Here is a 26,893-nt window from a genome sequence, read left to right on the forward strand (position 1 = left end):
TATATATATTAAATCAAATTCCATTTCTAACGTAAAACTAATAGTGTGCACAACTCACATTTTAATTTTATCGATACTTGTAACACTCTTAGGTAAGTTAATTGGCCAATCAATTTTTCAAATACGGAAATTGAATACTTTGAGATCAAAGGCAGAATCAGACCAGGCATGGCAAATTCTTTACATTGAAGAAAAACAGTCTATTAAGGGAAGAGTGAGTGATAAAAACTAAAGTTCTTGGACAAATCATAGAAAACTACAATTCTTGAAATCCAGTTACTAATTTTACTCAACAATCTCCTACCTCCATATAATACTGAGTCTAGATGATTTGCAATTTGTTGATTTGCTCTTATACCATGTTTTGGTTTCAGCTCCTGCAGTAGAAATTGGGTATGGTGCTGGAGTTGGGGATTGAGGGAGGGAAATGAGGGTTGAAGAACATCATATTTGGAAAATGAAGTTGACTTTCCGCAGCTGATGGTATTATTGTTGAAGGGAATCCTGATGATGCTGCAGCAGAGAATGGTGGAATAAGAGGTGCCCCTCCATAAGGACCTTGGAGTTGCCATGCCCTATTTGCTAAGGGATCTGTTTCCATCCTATTCTCTATTGCTCTTTCCTGTAAATAGAAATTAAAATCACTGATCAAAAGTCATAACTAACAAGAAACTAATGTCTGTTATTATGATGGTATTAGAATGTGAAAATCACCTTGCAGATGGGAAGGAAATTTGTACCATTCCGGAGTGGAGGATGCTCGGATGCTAGGGAGAAGCCGTGAGATGGCTGAGCCATCATTGGTCTTGGTCCAGAATGCTCAAACTATCAGAAATCGAAGCCAAGTTAAAACGTATAATTGCTGACTTCATGAACTAGAGGACCAGACAACATTTCTCCACCTTACCATAAGTCTACTATCAATAGGGATGTCGTCCCAGCTACGCTGAACTTGTAAACCACTCTCATTGTTGTGCATGTTCTTGATTTGGCCATCATATGATGGGGGAGCTATGCCCAAGTTAAGATCAAGAATTAGCTCGCTATCTGCACAAAGTGATCAGTACCATGCCTTGTTAATGCATATTGACTTCACATTTCAGTCACTAACCATATCATAAAGCAAGAAAAAATAAAAATAAGATCATTATCAGCCTAAACTAGTAGTACCTTCATTATCAGCCTGAGAAATTACCTCCCCTTCATATGAGCTGGCCTCGAAGTTTGTTACTGCTTCCCTTCCATTACATTTTATAGCAGCCATATCATATGCTCTGAAATCATTGCATAGCAACTCAATAACACACTGAATACAAAAGAAATGGAATCCAAAAATTTGAGGTATTTTGTGTAAGATATCCTGATATAAGATTGGGGAAAGTAAAACCTTGCGGCGTCTAATTCGCTATCAAATAGGCCAAGATATATATACCTGCAAGCAATCAATGAACCCAACAACTGAATTCTAGTTTATTACAAAAGAAACCATGCTATTGAGAACCTAACCATACAGTACTTTGTTTCATTTTATAAAGGGATAAAATGTATTCTTCAGATGATTTAAATGCAAATAGAAACCATACAAAAATTTGATAGAAAACAAAGGCAAGATTAGCAAAGCATGTCAGGTTGAACAATGAACGCAATTGAATTGATTCAAAGGATTTGCTTACTTTTTCCCGAGAAACTGTCCCATGCGTGCTTCCCACCTGCCACATTTATGCAGAGTAACTCCCCTGTATTTGGAGCTTCCCCTTGAAAAACCAGTGCTCTGTCTACGCAGAATATGCACAAACTCTTCTTTTGTGAAGTTACCCATCTGCATAATAATTGAATTGAGATTACAATTAGAACTTGTATGAAATATTTTGAGAAACAATATATCTTCTTTAAACTCTTCTTCATTAAGTGCCTTTACATTTTTTTACATTTAACACATGCTTTACAAAACTATAGAAAAATTCAAGATTAATAATACAACAAGTCTGTTATATCTGTTTAATAACCTGTTTTATATCTTCATCATAATCACTGACATTAAAATTGATATCTGCATCAACCCCACGAAACTTGATTGCAGCTCGATCATATGCCCTAAAACAAATTACAGACCAAAAATATAAATAAGACACATGGAACATTTCATACAAATAGTTAAATCAACAATATTATCACAAAACAACACAAATTACATGCCAATATAAAACCAAAATAATAATATTAAAAGGAAAGATCACATGGAACATTTTATATGCTTAATTAAATTTCAAAATAAAAAAATAAAAAAACTAAAATCTCAAATTACGGAAAATTAGTAAATTACCTTGCCGCAGCATGCGCTGTATCAAATCCACCTATAAATTCAGAAGAAAAAAACAATTACAACAACGATTAATAAATATATAAATAGAATTTCTCTATGATAATATCATCATTTTCAGCGTTGGATCCTCACCTAAGTACACTTGTTTTCCACAATCCCTGCATTAACAACACCAAGAAATTCATAAACACAAGCTCGAACCTCAAAAACAGAACGTCAAAAACGACGTAGTTTCATAATATACAAAGATTAAAAAGAAAACACAACGACGCAGTTTTATTAAACAAAAGTTGAAAACACAAAAACAAAAACAAACAAAACGACGTAGTTTATGCCATACCAAATATGCGATTCCCATCGTCCCGTTCTTCGATAAAACGTAACGCCACGATACTGCGAACTCCGTGACCTCGGTCCACGACGACTCTTCTTCACAACCTGTTTCTGCTGCGTCTGAGAAGTAATTATCCTCTGCGACGCAATAACCGAACACGGCGGTTCCGGCAACTGTTGCACATCTCCGGCAGGCGGAAAAAGCTGAATAGTAGGAATATGAGAATGATTGACGGAGTTGAGAATGGGGAAGTTGTAGGGAAAAGCGGTGGTGTTATCGAAGGAAGAAGAATCATCGGTATCGGTAGGGTTGAGAATGGAAGAAGAGGAATTGAAGCTAAGAGAAGATTCAAAATGAAGAGTGTTGTTGAGGTTGAGATCCAACATTGTTAGTTAGTTAGTTTTTGAGAGAATGAAAGAATGAAGAAGAAAAGTTGTTAGAAGAAGAAAAGTTGTTAGAAGAAGAATGAAGAAATGAAAGAGTATTGTAATGTATGAGTCATATATTTTTGTTGAGTGAAGTTCACAACACACACTCATATATTCAATTTTTTTTTGTTTCCACGATTCGGTCCGAGCTGGAAATACTCACAGACATGTGGGACTAAATCCTTCCGGTAAGTATTTTTCTATCCGAAACCTTTAGATGAATCACACATGTACCACATGAACCGATGTTCGTTAATCGATATATTCACATTAACAATATATAACAAACGGAACCTGGAATGAGTGTGAGAAGAAAAGAGCACCAAAGTGAATATTATGGGAGACCTACTTTTTATTTTTACTTTCATTCCTATATTTAATCATGTAATTACCACTAGTAATGTGGAATAATGATAGTTTTACTTTTGATCAAATTGTCCTTATTTTTTATGGGTGTTTGACTTGAATATACTTGTTTCTTTTCTTCTTGGAGTAACTACACAAATTCACCATGAGTTTTATATTATATAAAGACTATATGTCTCTTTCTAAGCAACAAGTTATTTTTAAAGTTGTTTTGAACGAAATAATAACATTTTTATTTTATTATCTATTATTTTTGTTTTTTTTTAAATATTAACAATTTTTTGTTGTTCTTAACTAAGAGAAAATAAGGTTTTATTAGTTTGACATTTTCTTTTGAGTGTTTGATTGTCTTTTCCTACCATTGGTCCATTAAATCAAAAGTTTGATATTTTGTACATTTTGAAGATGAAGTAAGACATTACATCACTAGATCATCATTTTATTAGTTTATTTAGTCTATATAGTTGTTAACCATTTAATTATACTTAGGAGATTAATCTTTCAAATTTATTTTGTAGAACTAAAAAATAAATCTCAACATATAAATATAGTGATAACATTGGTTGATCATAATTGAACAAGATTGTGCCTCTAGGTAATGTCAAGTGTTTAATAAACTAATAACTACACTCTTGAAAAAATTGGTGAAATGCAAAAGAAAAAAGAATAATAATAAACTTGAAGGGGATAATATAAAAGAGTAGAGTGTAACTAAGTAAAAATAAACATGATTGACCCTTTTACTTTTGTCCTTCAGATTTGGTAATATTTAATGTTTTTGTTAGATTTGTCGGAAAATATGTATATATTTGTGATAAAGAGAGGATTTAGGAGGGGCCTTCCTTTTAGTATTTGCTATTTTGCTGACAAATCTCACTTTCTCAGTCCATTCGCACCCTTTTGTCCCTACTCATCATCCCCCTTTGTCCATTCTTTCTTTCCCACAAAAAACACAATAATGTTACAAGACATATATATATATATTAAACTATTCACGTGAAAACAATGATGCGCTATTTGTGAGATATAAGCACACTTAATTTGGATCAGTAGATTTTAATTGAATGGTTAAAATTAAAATATATATGTACATAGTTATCATGTGACCAATAACTAATTTTTAATCTTAATTATCCATAATGGATCGTAAAGACATAGATTTATTGTTCTCACAGTTTTTACATGAGAACTAAGTAGCTATATATATATATAAAACTTTTAAATCATGAGACAGTAATAGAAACAAATTAGAGATCAAAAGAGAAATTTCCTTCTTCATAACATTACCTTTGAATGACATTTTCAATTGGTAAAAATATGTGGTGAAAAATTGGTTCAATTTTAGGCTAAATGATAGTTGAATCATAAATATAAATACTTATAGTTCAACTTTGTTTAATTGGCTTAAAACGAATTTGTATGCTTTCTAAACATAATATTTGTGATTCACAATATAAATAATAAACCCATATTATACTACATTGACAAGTTGATGTACTAGGGAGAGATAAAAAAAACACACATTATGATTAAGTTGTTGAAGTGGGGTAAGTGATAAACAAGGGACAATACCCACAATTTTCATGGTTACTATTTTTTTTTTTGTTTCACAATGGTATCCTTGCACTTGAGGCAATCTTGTTCGAGCCGGGAACATCCACAGGTAAGTGGGGCTAACTCTCCCAACGGACATTTTTTCCATCCACAAGACTCGAACCCGGATTCTTACTTAAAGGGAATCAATCATGTATCACTTGAACATCGCCTATTGGTGGTTACTACTTTGTTAGTGCTGTTACTATTTTTGTGAATGAATGTGGTCCAGTGAGAAATCATAGGTTCTCACCACTTTTCCCTTTATGGAAGAAAAATCAAATTATAAAATTTAAACATACAAAAGCCCAAGTTGGATTCCACGTATTGAAGCAATTCAGCCCAATTATAAGAAGAGGAGACCTCACTTTGCAATTTGTTATGCCAAAATTGAAAAGCAACTTCAATTAGTTGTGAATCTTGTGATGAACTAATTTGTGAGCAGTGACTCAGTTGATAAAGAAAAATATTACATAAAATGTATAGGGACCAATGATACAATCATTTTGGAGTGAAAGTAGCAGCACTATTTATACCATGCTGTGTGAGATGTTTGTAAATTTGTCTTTATATATATATGGAGTACTTCAAATTATATTAAATTCGGTAACATCATAGGACAAGTACTTAATTTTAATGTACATTCTAGAGTAGAACCTCAAAATCTTATTAGGAGAGTAGTTTAAAAGTTTTTCAAAATAATTGGATCAATTTGGGCAAAGTGAAAATTTGAACGAACTAAAATGTTTTATGGAAGAAATCTTTAGATATTATTTAATATTTTTTTTTCCGGAGACAAAATTGACCCATAAGTAAGATCTTTAAGGACAATTTGAAGATTTTTATAATGAATTCCAATGAAATTTTTCATATTTACTAATAGTATAATTCTAACTTGAGTCTTTCTTTAAGCAAAAGCATGCATGAATCACTCGTGCTGAATTTGTGGCAACGAGGGTCCCGAGATGCTAAGTGATTAACCATTGATGTCTGTTTGAGAATTCATGCTCCAATTTAACGTTCAAGAAGAGGTAAAAACGAATTTGGCAAGTGTAACAAATTGTAGTACTAATAGTGATGATAAACCATGTTGCACAAATTCACCACTGAAGTTCAAGTGGATAGAAAGTAGAATGCATTAATCAAAATTAATCCATCCAAAATAATATCCAGGAGACTTCAACTTTAATTAAAGACATTGGTCAAATTCATTTTGTATTCTGTATTCATCGATTATTTCTGATACTACACAATCATATAGAGGAAAGAAATTGATATAGATAAAAAACGTACTCCAAACATAGTATATGGATTGGGTCCAAAATTATCTTCACCTTCCTAGATACAGAACTGAACAAACCCTTCAAACTGGTTTTACAAGACAAAGTAAAGTATCTCCTATAAGGATATAAATTATCTCCTCTGACCACTAAAATCATAATATGTGTTTGATTTAATCATTTTCTATAAAAATATTTCTAAAACTAAACAAAACAATACAAATATCAACTTTTACTTGCTAGAGGGGATAACTTATCTGCTTAAACGAAGGCAATTTGGAGATATATGATCTCATTTGTGAAGGATTAGTACTTGATTAGGGCGAAAAGGGACATAAATCCAGATATTATTCATTATACTATATGAATGTAATCAAAATGAAATAATCCTATGATTTAAATTTAGACTTCCTTATAAACAAAAAAAGGAGTACATTGATGAGAGCGAAACAGAAATGAACAATGCAAACTAAAACTTAAAAATGCACAAAAACAGCTAATTCTCAAGCCAAACATTCCTTGATATTCTGCAAGTCTCCATCGAAAAATATATATAGTAATAATTGCTCTCCAAAGAAACAGCAAAGTAACAGGATCCAAAACAAAGTACAGGTAAAAACAAAACTTAAACGATACTAAAGGGTAGAAGATTTCACTGTGAAACACCCAGCCACTTGGAGAAGTTGTCAAATTCAGCATAATCAGAGTCAGAAACCATAGTTTGATACCATGCTTTTCCTGCAGCCTTGATAGCAGAAGCCTCCTCCTGAAAAACAACCAATACCAAAAAGTGAAGTTAACAAAAATATGTCATGCATCACACTCATTAATATTGAAATTATTAAGATTAAACTATACATTTGGTCATGTACATTTTAATGAATTCCAATTTTGTCCTCACCACTGATTGGTGTTATAGCACAAATTGACGAAACTAGGGTGTGCTCACCTTGAACTTGAAATAATCTAATTATTAAATAATGTAATGCCCAAAAGTCCAGCTTAAGAAATTCAGTGTTTTACACACACAAGACTGGCAAATAAAACCAATAAGTTCCTATGTCTAAATCACTTTCAAATGAGTCACTGCTTCCCTTCCATTACATTTTATAGCAGCCATATCATATGCTCTGAAATCATTGCATAGCAACTCAATAACACACTGAATACAAAAGAAATGGAATCCAAAAATTTGAGGTATTTTGTGTAAGATATCCTGATATAAGATTGGGGAAAGTAAAACCTTGCGGCGTCTAATTCGCTATCAAATAGGCCAAGATATATATACCTGCAAGCAATCAATGAACCCAACAACTGAATTCTAGTTTATTACAAAAGAAACCATGCTATTGAGAACCTAACCATACAGTACTTTGTTTCATTTTATAAAGGGATAAAATGTATTCTTCAGATGATTTAAATGCAAATAGAAACCATACAAAAATTTGATAGAAAACAAAGGCAAGATTAGCAAAGCATGTCAGGTTGAACAATGAACGCAATTGAATTGATTCAAAGGATTTGCTTACTTTTTCCCGAGAAACTGTCCCATGCGTGCTTCCCACCTGCCACATTTATGCAGAGTAACTCCCCTGTATTTGGAGCTTCCCCTTGAAAAACCAGTGCTCTGTCTACGCAGAATATGCACAAACTCTTCTTTTGTGAAGTTACCCATCTGCATAATAATTGAATTGAGATTACAATTAGAACTTGTATGAAATATTTTGAGAAACAATATATCTTCTTTAAACTCTTCTTCATTAAGTGCCTTTACATTTTTTTACATTTAACACATGCTTTACAAAACTATAGAAAAATTCAAGATTAATAATACAACAAGTCTGTTATATCTGTTTAATAACCTGTTTTATATCTTCATCATAATCACTGACATTAAAATTGATATCTGCATCAACCCCACGAAACTTGATTGCAGCTCGATCATATGCCCTAAAACAAATTACAGACCAAAAATATAAATAAGACACATGGAACATTTCATACAAATAGTTAAATCAACAATATTATCACAAAACAACACAAATTACATGCCAATATAAAACCAAAATAATAATATTAAAAGGAAAGATCACATGGAACATTTTATATGCTTAATTAAATTTCAAAATAAAAAAATAAAAAAACTAAAATCTCAAATTACGGAAAATTAGTAAATTACCTTGCCGCAGCATGCGCTGTATCAAATCCACCTATAAATTCAGAAGAAAAAAACAATTACAACAACGATTAATAAATATATAAATAGAATTTCTCTATGATAATATCATCATTTTCAGCGTTGGATCCTCACCTAAGTACACTTGTTTTCCACAATCCCTGCATTAACAACACCAAGAAATTCATAAACACAAGCTCGAACCTCAAAAACAGAACGTCAAAAACGACGTAGTTTCATAATATACAAAGATTAAAAAGAAAACACAACGACGCAGTTTTATTAAACAAAAGTTGAAAACACAAAAACAAAAACAAACAAAACGACGTAGTTTATGCCATACCAAATATGCGATTCCCATCGTCCCGTTCTTCGATAAAACGTAACGCCACGATACTGCGAACTCCGTGACCTCGGTCCACGACGACTCTTCTTCACAACCTGTTTCTGCTGCGTCTGAGAAGTAATTATCCTCTGCGACGCAATAACCGAACACGGCGGTTCCGGCAACTGTTGCACATCTCCGGCAGGCGGAAAAAGCTGAATAGTAGGAATATGAGAATGATTGACGGAGTTGAGAATGGGGAAGTTGTAGGGAAAAGCGGTGGTGTTATCGAAGGAAGAAGAATCATCGGTATCGGTAGGGTTGAGAATGGAAGAAGAGGAATTGAAGCTAAGAGAAGATTCAAAATGAAGAGTGTTGTTGAGGTTGAGATCCAACATTGTTAGTTAGTTAGTTTTTGAGAGAATGAAAGAATGAAGAAGAAAAGTTGTTAGAAGAAGAAAAGTTGTTAGAAGAAGAATGAAGAAATGAAAGAGTATTGTAATGTATGAGTCATATATTTTTGTTGAGTGAAGTTCACAACACACACTCATATATTCAATTTTTTTTTGTTTCCACGATTCGGTCCGAGCTGGAAATACTCACAGACATGTGGGACTAAATCCTTCCGGTAAGTATTTTTCTATCCGAAACCTTTAGATGAATCACACATGTACCACATGAACCGATGTTCGTTAATCGATATATTCACATTAACAATATATAACAAACGGAACCTGGAATGAGTGTGAGAAGAAAAGAGCACCAAAGTGAATATTATGGGAGACCTACTTTTTATTTTTACTTTCATTCCTATATTTAATCATGTAATTACCACTAGTAATGTGGAATAATGATAGTTTTACTTTTGATCAAATTGTCCTTATTTTTTATGGGTGTTTGACTTGAATATACTTGTTTCTTTTCTTCTTGGAGTAACTACACAAATTCACCATGAGTTTTATATTATATAAAGACTATATGTCTCTTTCTAAGCAACAAGTTATTTTTAAAGTTGTTTTGAACGAAATAATAACATTTTTATTTTATTATCTATTATTTTTGTTTTTTTTTAAATATTAACAATTTTTTGTTGTTCTTAACTAAGAGAAAATAAGGTTTTATTAGTTTGACATTTTCTTTTGAGTGTTTGATTGTCTTTTCCTACCATTGGTCCATTAAATCAAAAGTTTGATATTTTGTACATTTTGAAGATGAAGTAAGACATTACATCACTAGATCATCATTTTATTAGTTTATTTAGTCTATATAGTTGTTAACCATTTAATTATACTTAGGAGATTAATCTTTCAAATTTATTTTGTAGAACTAAAAAATAAATCTCAACATATAAATATAGTGATAACATTGGTTGATCATAATTGAACAAGATTGTGCCTCTAGGTAATGTCAAGTGTTTAATAAACTAATAACTACACTCTTGAAAAAATTGGTGAAATGCAAAAGAAAAAAGAATAATAATAAACTTGAAGGGGATAATATAAAAGAGTAGAGTGTAACTAAGTAAAAATAAACATGATTGACCCTTTTACTTTTGTCCTTCAGATTTGGTAATATTTAATGTTTTTGTTAGATTTGTCGGAAAATATGTATATATTTGTGATAAAGAGAGGATTTAGGAGGGGCCTTCCTTTTAGTATTTGCTATTTTGCTGACAAATCTCACTTTCTCAGTCCATTCGCACCCTTTTGTCCCTACTCATCATCCCCCTTTGTCCATTCTTTCTTTCCCACAAAAAACACAATAATGTTACAAGACATATATATATATATTAAACTATTCACGTGAAAACAATGATGCGCTATTTGTGAGATATAAGCACACTTAATTTGGATCAGTAGATTTTAATTGAATGGTTAAAATTAAAATATATATGTACATAGTTATCATGTGACCAATAACTAATTTTTAATCTTAATTATCCATAATGGATCGTAAAGACATAGATTTATTGTTCTCACAGTTTTTACATGAGAACTAAGTAGCTATATATATATATAAAACTTTTAAATCATGAGACAGTAATAGAAACAAATTAGAGATCAAAAGAGAAATTTCCTTCTTCATAACATTACCTTTGAATGACATTTTCAATTGGTAAAAATATGTGGTGAAAAATTGGTTCAATTTTAGGCTAAATGATAGTTGAATCATAAATATAAATACTTATAGTTCAACTTTGTTTAATTGGCTTAAAACGAATTTGTATGCTTTCTAAACATAATATTTGTGATTCACAATATAAATAATAAACCCATATTATACTACATTGACAAGTTGATGTACTAGGGAGAGATAAAAAAAACACACATTATGATTAAGTTGTTGAAGTGGGGTAAGTGATAAACAAGGGACAATACCCACAATTTTCATGGTTACTATTTTTTTTTTTGTTTCACAATGGTATCCTTGCACTTGAGGCAATCTTGTTCGAGCCGGGAACATCCACAGGTAAGTGGGGCTAACTCTCCCAACGGACATTTTTTCCATCCACAAGACTCGAACCCGGATTCTTACTTAAAGGGAATCAATCATGTATCACTTGAACATCGCCTATTGGTGGTTACTACTTTGTTAGTGCTGTTACTATTTTTGTGAATGAATGTGGTCCAGTGAGAAATCATAGGTTCTCACCACTTTTCCCTTTATGGAAGAAAAATCAAATTATAAAATTTAAACATACAAAAGCCCAAGTTGGATTCCACGTATTGAAGCAATTCAGCCCAATTATAAGAAGAGGAGACCTCACTTTGCAATTTGTTATGCCAAAATTGAAAAGCAACTTCAATTAGTTGTGAATCTTGTGATGAACTAATTTGTGAGCAGTGACTCAGTTGATAAAGAAAAATATTACATAAAATGTATAGGGACCAATGATACAATCATTTTGGAGTGAAAGTAGCAGCACTATTTATACCATGCTGTGTGAGATGTTTGTAAATTTGTCTTTATATATATATGGAGTACTTCAAATTATATTAAATTCGGTAACATCATAGGACAAGTACTTAATTTTAATGTACATTCTAGAGTAGAACCTCAAAATCTTATTAGGAGAGTAGTTTAAAAGTTTTTCAAAATAATTGGATCAATTTGGGCAAAGTGAAAATTTGAACGAACTAAAATGTTTTATGGAAGAAATCTTTAGATATTATTTAATATTTTTTTTTCCGGAGACAAAATTGACCCATAAGTAAGATCTTTAAGGACAATTTGAAGATTTTTATAATGAATTCCAATGAAATTTTTCATATTTACTAATAGTATAATTCTAACTTGAGTCTTTCTTTAAGCAAAAGCATGCATGAATCACTCGTGCTGAATTTGTGGCAACGAGGGTCCCGAGATGCTAAGTGATTAACCATTGATGTCTGTTTGAGAATTCATGCTCCAATTTAACGTTCAAGAAGAGGTAAAAACGAATTTGGCAAGTGTAACAAATTGTAGTACTAATAGTGATGATAAACCATGTTGCACAAATTCACCACTGAAGTTCAAGTGGATAGAAAGTAGAATGCATTAATCAAAATTAATCCATCCAAAATAATATCCAGGAGACTTCAACTTTAATTAAAGACATTGGTCAAATTCATTTTGTATTCTGTATTCATCGATTATTTCTGATACTACACAATCATATAGAGGAAAGAAATTGATATAGATAAAAAACGTACTCCAAACATAGTATATGGATTGGGTCCAAAATTATCTTCACCTTCCTAGATACAGAACTGAACAAACCCTTCAAACTGGTTTTACAAGACAAAGTAAAGTATCTCCTATAAGGATATAAATTATCTCCTCTGACCACTAAAATCATAATATGTGTTTGATTTAATCATTTTCTATAAAAATATTTCTAAAACTAAACAAAACAATACAAATATCAACTTTTACTTGCTAGAGGGGATAACTTATCTGCTTAAACGAAGGCAATTTGGAGATATATGATCTCATTTGTGAAGGATTAGTACTTGATTAGGGCGAAAAGGGACATAAATCCAGATATTATTCATTATACTATATGAATGTAATCAAAATGAAATAATCCTATGATTTAAATTTAGACTTCCTTATAAACAAAAAAAGGAGTACATTGATGAGAGCGAAACAGAAATGAACAATGCAAACTAAAACTTAAAAATGCACAAAAACAGCTAATTCTCAAGCCAAACATTCCTTGATATTCTGCAAGTCTCCATCGAAAAATATATATAGTAATAATTGCTCTCCAAAGAAACAGCAAAGTAACAGGATCCAAAACAAAGTACAGGTAAAAACAAAACTTAAACGATACTAAAGGGTAGAAGATTTCACTGTGAAACACCCAGCCACTTGGAGAAGTTGTCAAATTCAGCATAATCAGAGTCAGAAACCATAGTTTGATACCATGCTTTTCCTGCAGCCTTGATAGCAGAAGCCTCCTCCTGAAAAACAACCAATACCAAAAAGTGAAGTTAACAAAAATATGTCATGCATCACACTCATTAATATTGAAATTATTAAGATTAAACTATACATTTGGTCATGTACATTTTAATGAATTCCAATTTTGTCCTCACCACTGATTGGTGTTATAGCACAAATTGACGAAACTAGGGTGTGCTCACCTTGAACTTGAAATAATCTAATTATTAAATAATGTAATGCCCAAAAGTCCAGCTTAAGAAATTCAGTGTTTTACACACACAAGACTGGCAAATAAAACTAATAGGGTCCTATGTCTAAATCACTTTCAAATTAGTCATCATACATAACAATGATAAATTAAATGTAGTAAATGAATTCAAAACTTAACAACAACAATGAATATATCAATTGAACATGGAGTGCGACATCGAATTTGATCCTATATGATAATCATCTCCAATTTAGTTCTCAAACATAACAACAATAAACAGCAGATACCAAGTTAGTTATAAACAAATATTAACAACCACAATTTCAAATTCAATAGTATACCTTAGAGACATTGGTTCGCTTCTTTTGGAGTTTCTCCTGCTTCGCAGTAACACGCTGCTTCTCGGCCAAAAGAGCCATCCTCTTCGCAGTTTTCGCATACGGATTCAGCTTCAACAGAACATTCAAATTCTTTAGCGGATTCTTCTTAATACCACTCCTCTTAACCTCTTTCTTAATAGGCTTCACCACTGACTGAACCTCATCAGAGTTAATAATCCTAGCCAAGTCAGCATTCACCAACTTCGACCTTGGCAACACGTAACCCTTCTTCTTCTCCGAAGCCTTCTCGAATGTTCCATAGATCGAATCCAATTTCTCGAAAGCCGATTTAGTCCAAACCACGAAGCGACCTAGGTGACCGCCTGGTGCCAGTTTCAGAAGGTTCAGCCTCTCAACATTGGCGATCTCAACGCCTGGAATGTTCCTAAAAGCCTTAACCGCTTTCGCGCCTTCGGTTCCATACACAATTAGAGGTCCCTTGCGTGAAATGTAGCGACGGTTACGCATTTTACCCTTACCAGGACGAATTCCGCGGCTATCTTTTGCTTTCTCGGCATCGCCAAAAGCTCCGATTTCTTTCAAAACCTTGATTGCTTCCTTGCTCTTCTCGACGCCTTCGATGGTGTCGCTGACGACTAAGGGAAGCTCAGGGACAGTCTCGATTTTGTGTCCACGGGCTTGTACCAGAGAGGGGATTGCGGAGGCGGCGATGGCGGAGACGACGGCGTAGCGCTTTTGGTTGATGTTAACTTTGCGGTGCCAGCGGCGCCAGATCCTGGTTGGTGCAAACATGCGACCGCCGCGGCACATGTTTCCGAAGGCTGCCTGACCGGCACGGTGAGTACCGCCACCGGAGACACGAGGGATACGGGAGACGGCTCGGCCGGTTCCCCAGGACTCGGCGGAGGTTTGATGACCGGCTTTGCGGCTCACGGCGTAGGGTTGGCGGCTGTTGCGAGAGATGTTGGAGTGAACGAAGTTGACGATGTCGGGGCGGATTGAGGCCTTCATGACGTCGGGGAGGGCGACGGTGGGGGCGGAGTCTGTGGCATTGTCGCCGGTGACGACTTGAACGGTGACAAGTGGACGAGCTGCTGCTGCTGCCGCCATTGGTGGAGCTTAAAGTGCTGCTAGCTAGGGTTTCTATAGGGATATTAGGGTTAATCAGTGAATATATATATTGTTCTTTTTATTTGGGCTTTTTAGGGTTTGATTATTTGGACTTACTAGGGCCCACTCAAGTTGGGAATATATTTGGTGTCCTATAATAGTAACTACAAAAAATATTTAAACTGCCAATATAGAAAATATTTACACTGTCCAAAATATATCAAACTATCACTTAGAAAGCTTTTGATTACAAGCTTTTTAAACACTAAACAAGTTAATTCAAACATATTTTTTAGACTAACCTGAACCCGTTCAAATAATCTATTTTGACAGCTCTACATATATTACATGAATAATTTACGAGAAAAATATAAGACGGTGAAAAATGAAATATTTGGAAGATTCTATATATTTATCTCAATTCAATACATGTGTGGAAATCACAACAGTACAATGATAACATGAGTGCCTTGATTTTTTAAATTTCACAAGCAACCCAAAATGAAGAGTGTGAATTGCTTCTGGAAAGAATAGAGTAACATTTTTAAGGGGTCCTATCATACAAACAAAAATACAAAATACAATTATCAATTTAAAAATTAATTGAAAGTTTCCATGGAAGGACATAATTGTCCATTCCACACAAACTCAAGGTAGATATTCGGAGAATATTTCAAAGTTTAGGTTTGCATTTGCACCTTATAAAGTAATTTAGATTTCAGAAGAGAGAGAGAGACAGAGAGAGTTGAACGCAATTTGAGTTTGTGTGTGATTCTAACCACTTCCTATGGCGGCGATAACCCGCCTCATTAACCGCACCACTTCCTCTTCATTCTCTTATTTGGCGCGTAGATCCTTCACTCACGCGCCTCAACGCGTAGATCCAAAGGACAGGAACGTGCAGTGGGTTTTCTTAGGCTGTCCCGGCGTCGGAAAAGGCACCTACGCCACGCGCCTCTGTAATCTCCTCCGTGTTCCTCACATCGCCACCGGAGATCTCGTTCGCCATGAACTCTCCTCCAAAGGTCCCCTCTCTCAACAGGTCAATTATTCAACCTCTCTCACATATCATTGTACTTTTTTTTTTTTGTTTTGTATAGGTTTTTAGTTGAGTTTCAATTGTAATATTTTGACATACATTATGCTTTATAATACTCTATTTTTATAGTGTTTTTTTATTGTAATAAGGGAAGTTGTCTCTTGGTGTCTTACCACCTAAGAGATTCAGTGAGTCTTCACCAAGACTTAGAGGTCTTGAGTTTAGAACGTTTTCTTGGCTGGGGCTAGATCGTAAGAAATGTTTTCTTAGGCGATTAGACTAGTCAAACCAAGAAAGTGGGTTCTTGAATTCAATAAGGGATCACCTAAGTGTTTGTATTGGAAGTTTGCATTTAACAATACATTGGATTCAATATTAGTGAAGAAAATCTCCCGAGATTAGAAGGGGAGGCTTGTATGTAGTTTGCAAGTGTTATGTCCAGTGATACCTAACACTTGTCATATGTTTAATAGAATATTTGAGATAGATTTTGCCTTATCTAATAGCGATTGCTTGAATGAGCATCGTAGATAGTAGACATTTACCAGTATTCACTTGAGTGAGCGTTGTATAAATTAGACATTTAATAACCCTCGCTTCAGTGGCTGATTCATTTTCTATAGTGATTGCTTAAGTGAGCACTTAGAAAGTGGACATTCAAAAAATTTCACTCAAACGAACACTTTTAAATATCTACTTTCTACGGCACTTCAAAAGTATTGTTGACTCTAATCCTACATTTTACTACGTTCATATAGATAGTGCCCAAAGGGTTGTTGAATAATAATTTTAAGCATTGTTATTTTGCTAGAGAATGTTAATAAATGTGTTGAAGAAATAATGTGATGCTTAGAAAATATAACTTTTTATTAAAATATTGTATTTAATATTATTTTTATAAGCAAATAAATTTGGATTCTGTTACAAAAAGTGAGGAGAATATGAAGAATAAGTGGTACTCTACTTCACCAAAATGTAAAAAGAGATTAACAAGAATTAATATAATCTAAATAGTTTAACACTCATTTGCACAAGAATAATTGAAAGTTGCATATATTGCTTTTGAGAATGCTCAAGAATTTAAGTAGATTAGTTTTGCAGCTTCGTCCATGTGAAAACTTTTATTCTTAAAAACAATCATATGTTTCTAAGCTATTAGATAATACAAATGATTGTAAACTAGTTAAAAATCCAAATTTATTTTCTTCTTTTTAACCATATGAACCATGTCCTCATGGTTTAGTAAATGAGTTTTAATATCTTTATATGAAATATAGAATTAAGACTGAACCATGAATATGATTTTTAGAAAATATCATAAGCCTTTGGACATGAGAAAAAAAATATAATTGACTAATTCGTCAAGATAACCACATATAGCTCATGTTGTTGGAATGTTAAGATTCAAAGTACATATTTATTAATTTTATAAATATATCGTTCATGACGCTCTTTCATGTTAGGCATGTCATTTTCATCGACATGAAATTTAACCATAATTTTTAAAGATAGTATTATGATTATTTCCTTCCTAATATTATAGTATCTGACAAGTATTCCTCATTGTAGAACCTCCTTTCTCAATGGACCAAATCCATGTAATCATGTATTAATTCAATGAATTTAATATTGTTAAAAAAACTTAAAATTATGATTTCTAATGTAAAATTTGGGTTTACTGAAATCTTAAATATCTTTAATAAAAGATAATAAAATATTTTCTTATATCAGAAGATAAATTATCTCTTAACTACTAAAATCATGACATATATTCTATTTTTTAGTTTTAGAAATATTTTTATAGAAAATAATTAAATATTACACATCGAAATTTTAGTGGCCGCAACTATATAACTTATATACTTATATAAAGAGATACTTTATTCTCTATTTTATTTCATTCTCTTATGCTTTCTGATTTTGGAATTTATGATGTATTGCATTGCAGTTATCTGAGATTGTAAATCAAGGTAAATTGGTGTCTGATGAAATTATTATAAATTTATTGAAAGCGAGGCTTGCTGCTGGTGAAGCTAAAGGCGAGTCAGGGTTTATTCTTGATGGTTTTCCTCGAACAATAAACCAAGCTGTGAGTATCTTTATATTTCATGGATTTTGATCCTCTCCGGCTGCAATCGGAGCCAGATTATGTGTATCGTGAACCTTTATATTTATACATCATCTCGATATTTCATTGTTGGTCCTCACTTGTTTGAAATAACTATCATGTTGTAGATTCTGAGTTTCTGACACTCAAAATGTGATTTCCTGTGAAAACATATAGCTTATGTAGGTTGCTTTAATTTTTCTTAGTTATTATGGTGATTTTCATAGGAAACCTTGCTTATGTAGGCTACTTTAATTTTTCCACCTCCATCTACTGCTTTTCAGTTTTCACCAAAAAACTTCATAAATACTTCAAATTTAATATTTATATGCTTTCTGTTTTTTAACTATCATCTAAATTATATTTTATTGTTTTGCCACATCGTTTAAATTATGATTGCAACTACCTAATAGGTCAAAAAAATTAATGACACAACAAAGTAATTTTGGATGATAGTGTAAAATAGTTTAAACTGAAGATGAATCAATATTATACTCAAATTTTCAAATAACCAAGGTTTCACCCAATGTTCAATATACCCCAGAGACTAACCAACCAAACTAGCAGCTGTCCTTCCCAATGAAGTTTTATCCTTTTTTTTATGTGTTGGAGTTGCGATGATTTGGTTATGTGTTTACATTTTACGGCAACTTTGTTTTAATATCTGTATTACCTTTTTGTGTGCTCAGGAAATATTGGAAGGGGTAACTGACATTGACTTGGTGGTCAATCTGAAGCTCGAAGAAGAAATACTGCTTGAGAAATGCCTTGGCAGGAGAATGTGCAGTGAGTGTGGAGGAAACTTTAATGTTGCCTCCATTAACATGAAGGGTGAAAATGGGCGCCCTGGGACGGTCATGCCTCCACTTCTTCCTCCAGCACATTGCATGTCAAAGCTCATTACTCGTGCAGATGATACTGAAGCAGTGGTCAAAGAAAGGCTTCGTATTTACAACGAAACGGTACTTGCCCCAATAATATTGTTGTATCTTTTTCATCATTAATGGACTTACGTAAGCAATTTCGCTACAAGAGTTAGAAGTTATATATATGGCATTTTTGTCGTGGGGGACTTGTAATAGGTCTGAACAAACCTGTATAAAAAGTAGTTGTTTCTAGTTTCCTGTTGCTTTGAATCATTTTTTTGCAAATGATTTTTTTATGCCTTCCATCTATGATTGTTTTAAAATCTGTTTCCTTTCATTATTCCAGAGCAAGCCTGTGGAGGAATTTTATCGTAGTAGAGGAAAATTATTGGAGTTTGACCTGCCCGGAGGAATCCCAGAATCTTGGCCAAAGTTACTTCATGCTCTTGATCTGGATGATTATGAGGAGAAGCAGTCTGCTGCAGCATAAGATGTACTAGTGTATCATAAAAACTTGTGTCTTTCATTCTTTGCATGCATGTATAGCATGCTTGGCAATTTTGCAGTAAAGAGAACCGTAGAAGGTGGAATTTCTATTAGTATTATTTGGATAACGAATAATGATATCAGTAAGTGCCATATTCTGATAAAACTTATGCCCTGTTGGGTTTTTCATTTTTTTTGATTCGGTTATTTATAGCAAGGGCCTTGGTTCCTTATAATTTGTTCGCAACAATTAGTTTCTGACAGAATTGCTGCATAGATAATTTGTTAGCAAAATATGCTTCAAAAAGGATTGAAACATAATCATTGTGTTGTAACTGAAATTTGAATGAACTTATGTTTGTATTATCCACTTGGCCATGGGAACCCTAATCTGTGATGTCTTTTGCTGCTTAACAATGCTTGCTGATTTCACAACCCTCACCATACTTCTTTTCATTCACTATCCCTTGCTATGAAATTTCATATCTTTGTTGGTTCAATGTGAATACTTATTCAAAAAATCTCTCTATTGTTTTCAGTGATATAGATTTCACATACCTGATGTTGTTTGGTTGAGATTGTATTTACTCTTCAAGATTAGTAGGTACAATAATAAAAGATGATTGTAATATATTGAATGATTCTGTCAAAGTAGCCCATTGTGTTTGTCACATGTTGGGTTGTGTTTGGGAGAAAGAAAAGGGTTGAGATGGGACTTTTTAAGGGTTGGGGATTTTCTTACATTGCAGCTGGCCGAGCTGGTTGGCTTTAGTATTAGCTAACCAGTAAGATTACACAGCTGCTAAAGTAAAAACTCAAACAGGGCACAGTACCAGCTCTCCACTGCCTAAGTTTTCTTGGTTGGAGATAGACTTGGCCCTACATTTATATTCTTAGTGTATATTTCATAGTTTTCAACTTTTTTTCTATTATCCTCTAAAAACCAACTCGGGAATAGAGGTTTGCGAGTTGAGTTTTCGAGGAAAATAGAAGACTGCATTGACATCTTTGTATTTCATGTGGTGAAGCCTTTCCTTTATGTTCACTCTCTATTCACTCCCGAAGGGATCCTTTGTCAACTTCTTGTTCTGAAACAAAGATCATTTGTTTTCAATGATGTGTCATTCCCTATCTCGGACCAATTATAATGTTACCATATGTTTTTTAAAAATTTCTTTTTATTCATGTGAAATATCTGATTGGTCCAGGACGGAGAATGGTTTGATAACATGTAATGAATGCTCCTTGTTTTGAAGAGCATGACTTTTTCCATAAGAAACATGACGATTTGACATCTATTCATATATTTTTTTTGTTATCACATCTATTGTAATGATTAAGAATGGTTATATTTTTTACACGAATAATTTGTTATAATTGATGTAAGTTACACTTCGGTGAGTCCAATTTTTTTCGTCACGACCTTATCAATATAGTAGATGAAAAACCTTATTTTCACCCCCAATTAATAATGACAATTTCATATCTTCGTGAGTAAGTTTCATATATACGTATTTTGTTGCATAAGAAAGTTTTTTCCCAAGCTTGAATTGAGAAATTCATAGTTATAACATACTAATGGTTTGAATAGTCCAAAATTCGTACTTTTCATCTAGTGCTCACACAAGATGTCACTGGAAAGAGAGTGTTGTTCATTGTTACATACATCTTTATGCAACCATTATACAAAAGTGCATTGTAGAAAACATAAAAAGTAAGACATAACCATTGTTTAGAGCACGTTGCACAAAGTTTATGTCGCCCCATAAGCTTAATCCATGATTGAGTTGGTAGTGTAAAAGTTTATTATAGTTACTATATCATATATTATTCATTTTTCAATTATCATTATTCGTAAATAAAAGTAATACAAATGAATGGTGGATGATATACTGATTATATATAATTTTGTATACTATCAATGCATAGACATTACATTCTTTTATTATATACTTGTACAAATTCTTTTATCTACAAAAAAAAGTTATATATATATATATATGTGTGAATTATAAATTAATCATTAATGATTAAAGTATAATGATAGTAGAAATGAGAGTATATGATTTTCAATTGAATAGTTTTATGAGGAGCACCATTGATTTTAAGAGTCCTTTATCTATTTGCATAAAGTGGTAGAAAAGAGAGTGATGTGAGCATAAGGATAAAGAGGAGAGAGTGAAGCTTAGCTAATAGTCAAAGCATGCTAACCACACAGATGGTAAGTTGTCCGTACCATTTTGGTGGTTGGCTTCTACTCACAACCACCAATCCCAATTATCACTATTCTACCCATTATATAGAAAATGATATATTTAAATAAGTAAAATGTTATATTTAGTGTAATTGGCTAGAAAATTATCTTAAGCTAAAAAAACAGCTAGTTGGAGACTCATAGCTTGAAAGTTTGTAAACATATAATAAAATTAGCTAAATTTTGTTTTGTTTAATATTACCAAATTAGTAAGTATAAAATGGTGTAAAAAACCAATAAAATGCAAATATAACTTACAAGTGAATATTAACATTGAATAATATAGTGAATATATAAAAACATTACACTCATTTTATTAGCTAAAGTGGACAGAAGCTCATCTTGTGTTTCATAGTTTGTGTCATGAGTTTATGATTGGTCAGAAAAAATATATTTAAATTAAAATTTAATTATTAAGTATTTTTCCGATTAATCACAAGCCTGTAACACATAGACTGGTTCATATTGTGAGACAACAAATATGTACCCGAAATGACAGAGGTTGAGAAGTCATTTTATAGGAACCTCTGTTATTTTCATAAATTTACATCATTGATTGGCTTATTATTAACCATTGTCAATTTGTGATTCACATTCTGAACTTCTTGAACCAAAGCACTCCCTCTTTCTCACTCTATATAATAAGATCTTTCTGATTGTTGACTTTTGAGAAACTCAGGATCTTAAGAAGAATCTCCTTAGCTTTTTGTTTCTTTGGTTCAAAAAGAACAACCTTAGATTATAGTACCAAAACCCACCACCTTTCATATGTTTCAGTAAGTTCTTTCTTTAACTCACTTCTACTTCTACAACTTATATTTTTAATCAATCTACTTTTTTTATCACCATATTCATGTCTTAATATACTTATACTAATATGTTTACAAATTTTTTACCACCACCTTCTTTGAAATGGAGATATGAAAAAATAAGTGTAACAAAATTAAAGTGTGTTTATCAGATTTAGATATAATAAGTATGTATATAACTCAAGATATGTTTTATATATGTTTATGTGTGACAATTATTTGTGTTATAAGATGAAAAGTTATACAAAAGTTTTCTTGCATATACTTACCAACACAATACTTATCTAATTCCATTTTAGCCATAGTTTTAACAAAGTTTATGATATAAAATTTCATTTTGGATTAGCAAGCATAGTTGAACTTTTGAAGTTTGTGATGTTAATTAAACATATCTGCTATTTTGGTGAATCAAAGCCATCATCAGCAACATTGCCACTGAGTTTTGGAAAGTGCAAAAGGTCCTAGATTTATAGGGATACTGCATACCCTACAAAGGATAGTTATTGAAGATGGATACTAAAGAAGGAGAAAGGGTAGTTGTTGCAAAACCAGTTGCTTCAAGGCCTAATTGTTCTGCTTACAAATCTTTCTCAGAGCTACTTTCTGGTGCAATCAACGACTCGTCCCCTATTGAATCTTCTCGTACTACAGTTTCGGTTATTAGGCCAAAGACAGTGAGGTTAAAACCTGCAATGAATCACCCTCCTGCTGGTTTTCTTTCTTCTCAGGTGAACTTTCAGTGTAGAAGTAGAAAAAAACTATTTTGTATGAGTTTCTTGATTTCCAACGTCTTCGGCGTTTGATATTTCAGGGCGACATTTTTGGAGCTGCACTTAGTGATTCTTCTGATAAGAGTCCTAAACCTGATAGCAAACAGTCCCTGATATATAGGCCAATAGCAAAACTTGTTTCAAAGACTACTGTTTCTCTTTTGGCAAATATAGTGAGTATATACTGCCTATGCTTTTATATATATTAACAACGGTAATGATGATGTTCGTATCTATACAACTTTGGAGTTATAATCATATTCATCGATTTTTCGATCAATGATCATAAATATACATTTTGAGCTCTAAAGTGCTCCCCTCCTAACTCCTTTAACATATGTATTTGGTACACTTCTTTGTTTCTACTTTCTAGCATGAGTTTATGTTGTCCTAAGACCACTTTTTCTCTTGTTTTGGAGAAGGGAAATTGCAGTACTAGTCAGCAACAACCACGACAACTAATCGAGGCCAATCTTCAAAATCTCAACATTGAAAACGTTCGGACCAACAAGAGCACAAATGTTCATCAGAGCATTGCACCGCGTGCTGAAACAAATCTGACTAGTGAACCTTGTCGGATAGTAAAACAGAACTCGGAGGAGGACTTAAACTCTTTAGCGTCTGCAACGAATGGCGATCGACCTTCGTATGATGGATATAATTGGAGGAAATATGGGCAGAAGCAAGTAAAAGGAAGTGAATATCCAAGGAGTTATTATAAGTGCACATATCCTAATTGTCCAGTGAAAAAGAAGGTTGAAAGATCATTTGATGGACAGATTGCGGAAATTGTGTATAAAGGTGAACACAACCACTCGAAGACACAGCCTCCTAAGCACAACTCGGAAGGAACACAAGGATCAGGACTGGTTCCGGATATATGGAGTAATAATCACAATGAGAGGAATGAAGTTCAGAATGACACACTATATGTACATTCAGCTTTTCATGTCAAAGCTTCACAGCCTAATGTTTCTGCTCTATTCGGTGCAACTAATGCTGGCGGAGGAAGCAAAGAAAACTCTTGCGGTCTAAGTGCGGAATGTGAGGAAGGAAGGAAAGGTTTTGAGGCACAGGAAGAGGAACCAAGAAGCAAAAGAAGGTAAAAGCTCTTGCTTGGGCACATAAATATATTATTGAAAATGAATTCATTCATAGCTTTTGAATGAATTCATTTTCAATGAGCCAATGACTTCAAAATCTCATGTTAGATAAATAGATATACTAAAACTATTTTATCAAATAGATATACTAAGTAGAATGTTTCTCATCCTTCAGGAAAAATGAGAATCAGTCGAATGAAGCATCAATATCCGAGGAAGGTTTAGTAGAGCCGCGGGTTATGGTGCAAAGTTCTACAGATTCTGTAGTACTCGGCGATGGCTTTCGCTGGAGGAAATATGGACAGAAGGTGGTGAAGGGTAGTCCATATGCCAGGTTCATTTTTGTTGCCTTTTCTTCAATACCAATTCCTATAAGTTGACATGCTTTCCATTAAAGCACTTTTCAAAAATGCTTTGAAGGGAAGATTTTGGATTCTGCATATGCAGCTAAGTCAGTAGATACACAGAAATTCTAAATAATGACTTAGTTTGTCACAACTAGCTAATAATCTAGCTGAAAACTTAATGTTAGTTAATAGCTTATAAGCTAGAAGTTGAAAGCTCATAAGCTAACTAGTTGAATCAATTTTTTATATATGATTAGCTGATAATCTAATTTATACGCGTAAAATTTGTTCACCCTTAACTTATAAGCTCTGAGCTACACTTACAAGCTTATTAGCTTTGAGCTTATAAGCTAGTAGCTTATTTACATAAGCTCTTTCACCAAACATTCCCATATAGCTAATTTTTTGTCTTATAAGCTGTGTGATGAACATGCCACACACATTCAAATACACCTTGAACTCATCTTATGTTTCTATATAGTCTCACTAGATCCTCAGAAGACTATAAGATCAAGGGTTCAATTCTTAGGAGGTTGAAAACAACACTTATTGAGAAGGGTAGTCGCGCATCCCGAAAAAATTAGTTCTTTACCCATAGGGTAATGAGATACCCTTATTAGTAACAAAAAAAATCTATTTTTAATTACGAAATCAAAGCTAAGTCTGAATTCTGATTGAAATTACTAATATCTTTTTATCTCATAATTTTTTCTGACTGCATGAACTAATATTGTATTGCAGAAGTTACTATAGATGCACTAATATCAACTGTAACGTTCGAAAACATGTAGAGAGAGCAATAGATGATCCAAGATCATTTGTTACTACATATGAGGGAAAGCATAATCATGAAATGCCACTCAAGAACTCAGCAAGTGTTGCATATGATAAAGATTCACAGGTTTCTCTTAGCAAAAACAAGCCATGATTGATACTTCAATTAGTTAGCAAGAATGTGTTAGCTTCGGATTCAGTGACTACGCAATCTGGTGCAGTCAGACTAATATGTTAACCGACTAGTTAACAATTGCACTAGATTGCAAAGTCACTGAATCCAAAAGTTATCTTATGTCGAGAATAGTTCAAGTTCATTAGAAGGTAATGACAATTTTTAATGTTGTAACTAATGAGAGTAGGGTATTTACTTATGAGGGAGATTATTGATAATAATAGTATTAGTGTTGGTAATTTGTAATTTTTTATTGTGGAATCATAGGTACTATTGTCCTTCAATACCTCTCTTACTCAGTTACCTATATACCAAATTACACCTTATGTGCTCCTAGTCTCTTACTTTTTTTGGTACTACTAAAGGTATCTCCGAAACTAAACTAATATCAAGAATCGACATTTCACTTTATTATTATATAACATTAATTTTCTACTTTATTATTAGTAGTGTGTAGAGTCATTTTATTATTATTATCATTTTAGCATGTTGAATGGGATAAGTAACTATCATTTTGTAAAGAGGAATAATAAATAAAGATAAGTTATAATATAAAACAGAAATGTATATTGATTTATAAAATATTAAACAAATTAAAATACCAAATCATATGAAAGTGAGAGTATACTTCACAGATTCTTAGAGTAAGGGGTAGGAGGAATACACATAATACAAGTGTGTAACATGACATGTTATGACACAAATTCACTTGATTTAAAAAAAACAATTACTTTATACTTAGCCAAAAGAAAAAGGGCATAGTATTCTAACATTAATATGAGATTGGTTTGAACTTGATTCCACATTTCATATTTTTATTCAATCAAATTCTTTAAATAAATAAATAAAACAATCCAAAGAACAAGGAAATTTATCATATATACATTCAACCATTAAAAACAATGAGAGAATAAAGTTTTTATTTTTGAAATAGGATAACTATTATTTTACCCGTGTACAATACTAATTTCAAGTTTGGTACTAAAAACGATTAGTGATAATAAAATTTATGTTTCAAACGAAAAAAAATAATGTCTCTCTAAACTTTAAAGAGTAAATTTCTATACACTTGAATGTCTTAAAAGCCCAATATGAGTTAATATTGTTTAATTTAGACTAATTTGTTTTAAAAAACTTTATACCTTCTAAAATAAGCTCTAATTAAAAAAACTAATTTGATATATTAATGAAGATAACTCATTATAATTAAGATATTTTAAGTCATGTGTACTCTAGATTAGTTAATCA

The 26,893-nt window shown here is 32.7% G+C and overlaps 5 protein-coding genes across 13 annotated transcripts; 2 read left to right on the plus strand and 3 right to left on the minus strand.

Annotated features, from left to right (window-relative positions):
- On the minus strand, nt 151–3,127 carry LOC109348400 (ethylene-responsive transcription factor RAP2-7-like). Of its 3 annotated transcripts, XM_019588824.1 has the most exons (12): nt 2,664–3,127; nt 2,456–2,481; nt 2,324–2,354; nt 2,007–2,094; nt 1,674–1,819; nt 1,388–1,432; nt 1,171–1,274; nt 908–1,047; nt 798–825; nt 715–764; nt 349–622; nt 151–261 (listed from the first exon to the last, which is right to left on the minus strand). In XM_019588824.1, exons 1-11 carry the CDS (start codon nt 3,041–3,043, stop codon nt 371–373), a joined length of 1,290 nt encoding a protein of 429 aa, XP_019444369.1. In that variant the 5' UTR covers nt 3,044–3,127; the 3' UTR covers nt 151–261; nt 349–370. The 3 variants fall into 3 exon arrangements, with proteins under 3 accessions (XP_019444369.1, XP_019444368.1, XP_019444370.1); XM_019588823.1 differs by having other exon boundaries at nt 715–825; nt 2,664–3,126; XM_019588825.1 differs by lacking the exon at nt 1,388–1,432 and having other exon boundaries at nt 715–825.
- LOC109347119 (floral homeotic protein APETALA 2-like) lies at nt 6,977–9,287 on the minus strand. Its single transcript, XM_019586845.1, has 8 exons — nt 8,844–9,287; nt 8,636–8,661; nt 8,504–8,534; nt 8,187–8,274; nt 7,854–7,999; nt 7,568–7,612; nt 7,397–7,454; nt 6,977–7,090 (listed from the first exon to the last, which is right to left on the minus strand). Exons 1-8 carry the CDS (start codon nt 9,221–9,223, stop codon nt 6,977–6,979), a joined length of 888 nt encoding a protein of 295 aa, XP_019442390.1. The 5' UTR covers nt 9,224–9,287.
- Nucleotides 12,968–14,968, minus strand: LOC109348401 (60S ribosomal protein L4-like). Its single transcript, XM_019588826.1, has 2 exons — nt 13,806–14,968; nt 12,968–13,270 (listed from the first exon to the last, which is right to left on the minus strand). Exons 1-2 carry the CDS (start codon nt 14,913–14,915, stop codon nt 13,157–13,159), a joined length of 1,224 nt encoding a protein of 407 aa, XP_019444371.1. The 5' UTR covers nt 14,916–14,968; the 3' UTR covers nt 12,968–13,156.
- On the plus strand, nt 15,658–19,781 carry LOC109348405 (adenylate kinase 1, chloroplastic-like). The gene is made up of 4 exons (XM_019588829.1): nt 15,658–15,957; nt 17,903–18,043; nt 18,751–19,023; nt 19,274–19,781. The coding sequence occupies exons 1-4, from the start codon at nt 15,703–15,705 to the stop codon at nt 19,415–19,417; spliced, it is 813 nt and encodes a 270-aa protein (XP_019444374.1). The 5' UTR covers nt 15,658–15,702; the 3' UTR covers nt 19,418–19,781.
- LOC109348399 (WRKY transcription factor 44) lies at nt 22,293–25,929 on the plus strand. Of its 7 annotated transcripts, none has more exons than XM_019588819.1 (7): nt 22,293–22,447; nt 22,586–22,615; nt 22,977–23,204; nt 23,288–23,419; nt 23,666–24,348; nt 24,525–24,683; nt 25,438–25,929. In XM_019588819.1, exons 3-7 carry the CDS (start codon nt 22,986–22,988, stop codon nt 25,622–25,624), a joined length of 1,380 nt encoding a protein of 459 aa, XP_019444364.1. In that variant the 5' UTR covers nt 22,293–22,447; nt 22,586–22,615; nt 22,977–22,985; the 3' UTR covers nt 25,625–25,929. The 7 variants fall into 7 exon arrangements, with proteins under 7 accessions (XP_019444364.1, XP_019444363.1, XP_019444360.1 ...); XM_019588818.1 differs by having other exon boundaries at nt 22,986–23,204; XM_019588815.1 differs by lacking the exon at nt 22,586–22,615 and having other exon boundaries at nt 22,293–22,443; nt 22,950–23,204.

Source organism: Lupinus angustifolius, chromosome LG05 (genome assembly GCF_001865875.1).
Source record: "Lupinus angustifolius cultivar Tanjil chromosome LG05, LupAngTanjil_v1.0, whole genome shotgun sequence".
Lineage (NCBI taxonomy): Eukaryota > Viridiplantae > Streptophyta > Magnoliopsida > Fabales > Fabaceae > Lupinus > Lupinus angustifolius.

What these genes read in the sequence shown, in the direction of transcription:
- LOC109348400 (XM_019588823.1), bottom strand. Translation starts at nt 3,043, where the DNA reads ATGTTGGATCTCAACCTCAACAACACTCTTCATTTTGAATCTTCTCTT. An exon ending in CGATGGGAATCGCATATTTG is followed by an intron (nt 2,482 to 2,663) that starts GTATGGCATAAA and finishes TTGTTAATGCAG; the next exon opens with GGATTGTGGAAAACAAGTGT. An exon ending in ATTTCCTTCCCATCTGCAAG is followed by an intron (nt 623 to 714) that starts GTGATTTTCACA and finishes TTCTATTTACAG; the next exon opens with GAAAGAGCAATAGAGAATAG.
- LOC109347119 (XM_019586845.1), bottom strand. Translation starts at nt 9,223, where the DNA reads ATGTTGGATCTCAACCTCAACAACACTCTTCATTTTGAATCTTCTCTT. An exon ending in ACAGCGCATGCTGCGGCAAG is followed by an intron (nt 8,275 to 8,503) that starts GTAATTTACTAA and finishes AATTTGTTTTAG; the next exon opens with GGCATATGATCGAGCTGCAA. An exon ending in AAGCAGTGACTCATTTGAAA is followed by an intron (nt 7,091 to 7,396) that starts GTGATTTAGACA and finishes GTTGTTTTTCAG; the next exon opens with GAGGAGGCTTCTGCTATCAA.
- LOC109348401 (XM_019588826.1), bottom strand. Translation starts at nt 14,915, where the DNA reads ATGGCGGCAGCAGCAGCAGCTCGTCCACTTGTCACCGTTCAAGTCGTC. An exon ending in AGCGAACCAATGTCTCTAAG is followed by an intron (nt 13,271 to 13,805) that starts GTATACTATTGA and finishes GTTGTTTTTCAG; the next exon opens with GAGGAGGCTTCTGCTATCAA.
- LOC109348405 (XM_019588829.1), top strand. Translation starts at nt 15,703, where the DNA reads ATGGCGGCGATAACCCGCCTCATTAACCGCACCACTTCCTCTTCATTC. An exon ending in AAGGTCCCCTCTCTCAACAG is followed by an intron (nt 15,958 to 17,902) that starts GTCAATTATTCA and finishes ATTGCATTGCAG; the next exon opens with TTATCTGAGATTGTAAATCA. An exon ending in TTCGTATTTACAACGAAACG is followed by an intron (nt 19,024 to 19,273) that starts GTACTTGCCCCA and finishes TCATTATTCCAG; the next exon opens with AGCAAGCCTGTGGAGGAATT.
- LOC109348399 (XM_019588819.1), top strand. Translation starts at nt 22,986, where the DNA reads ATGGATACTAAAGAAGGAGAAAGGGTAGTTGTTGCAAAACCAGTTGCT. An exon ending in GAACCAAGAAGCAAAAGAAG is followed by an intron (nt 24,349 to 24,524) that starts GTAAAAGCTCTT and finishes CTCATCCTTCAG; the next exon opens with GAAAAATGAGAATCAGTCGA. An exon ending in AAGGGTAGTCCATATGCCAG is followed by an intron (nt 24,684 to 25,437) that starts GTTCATTTTTGT and finishes ATTGTATTGCAG; the next exon opens with AAGTTACTATAGATGCACTA.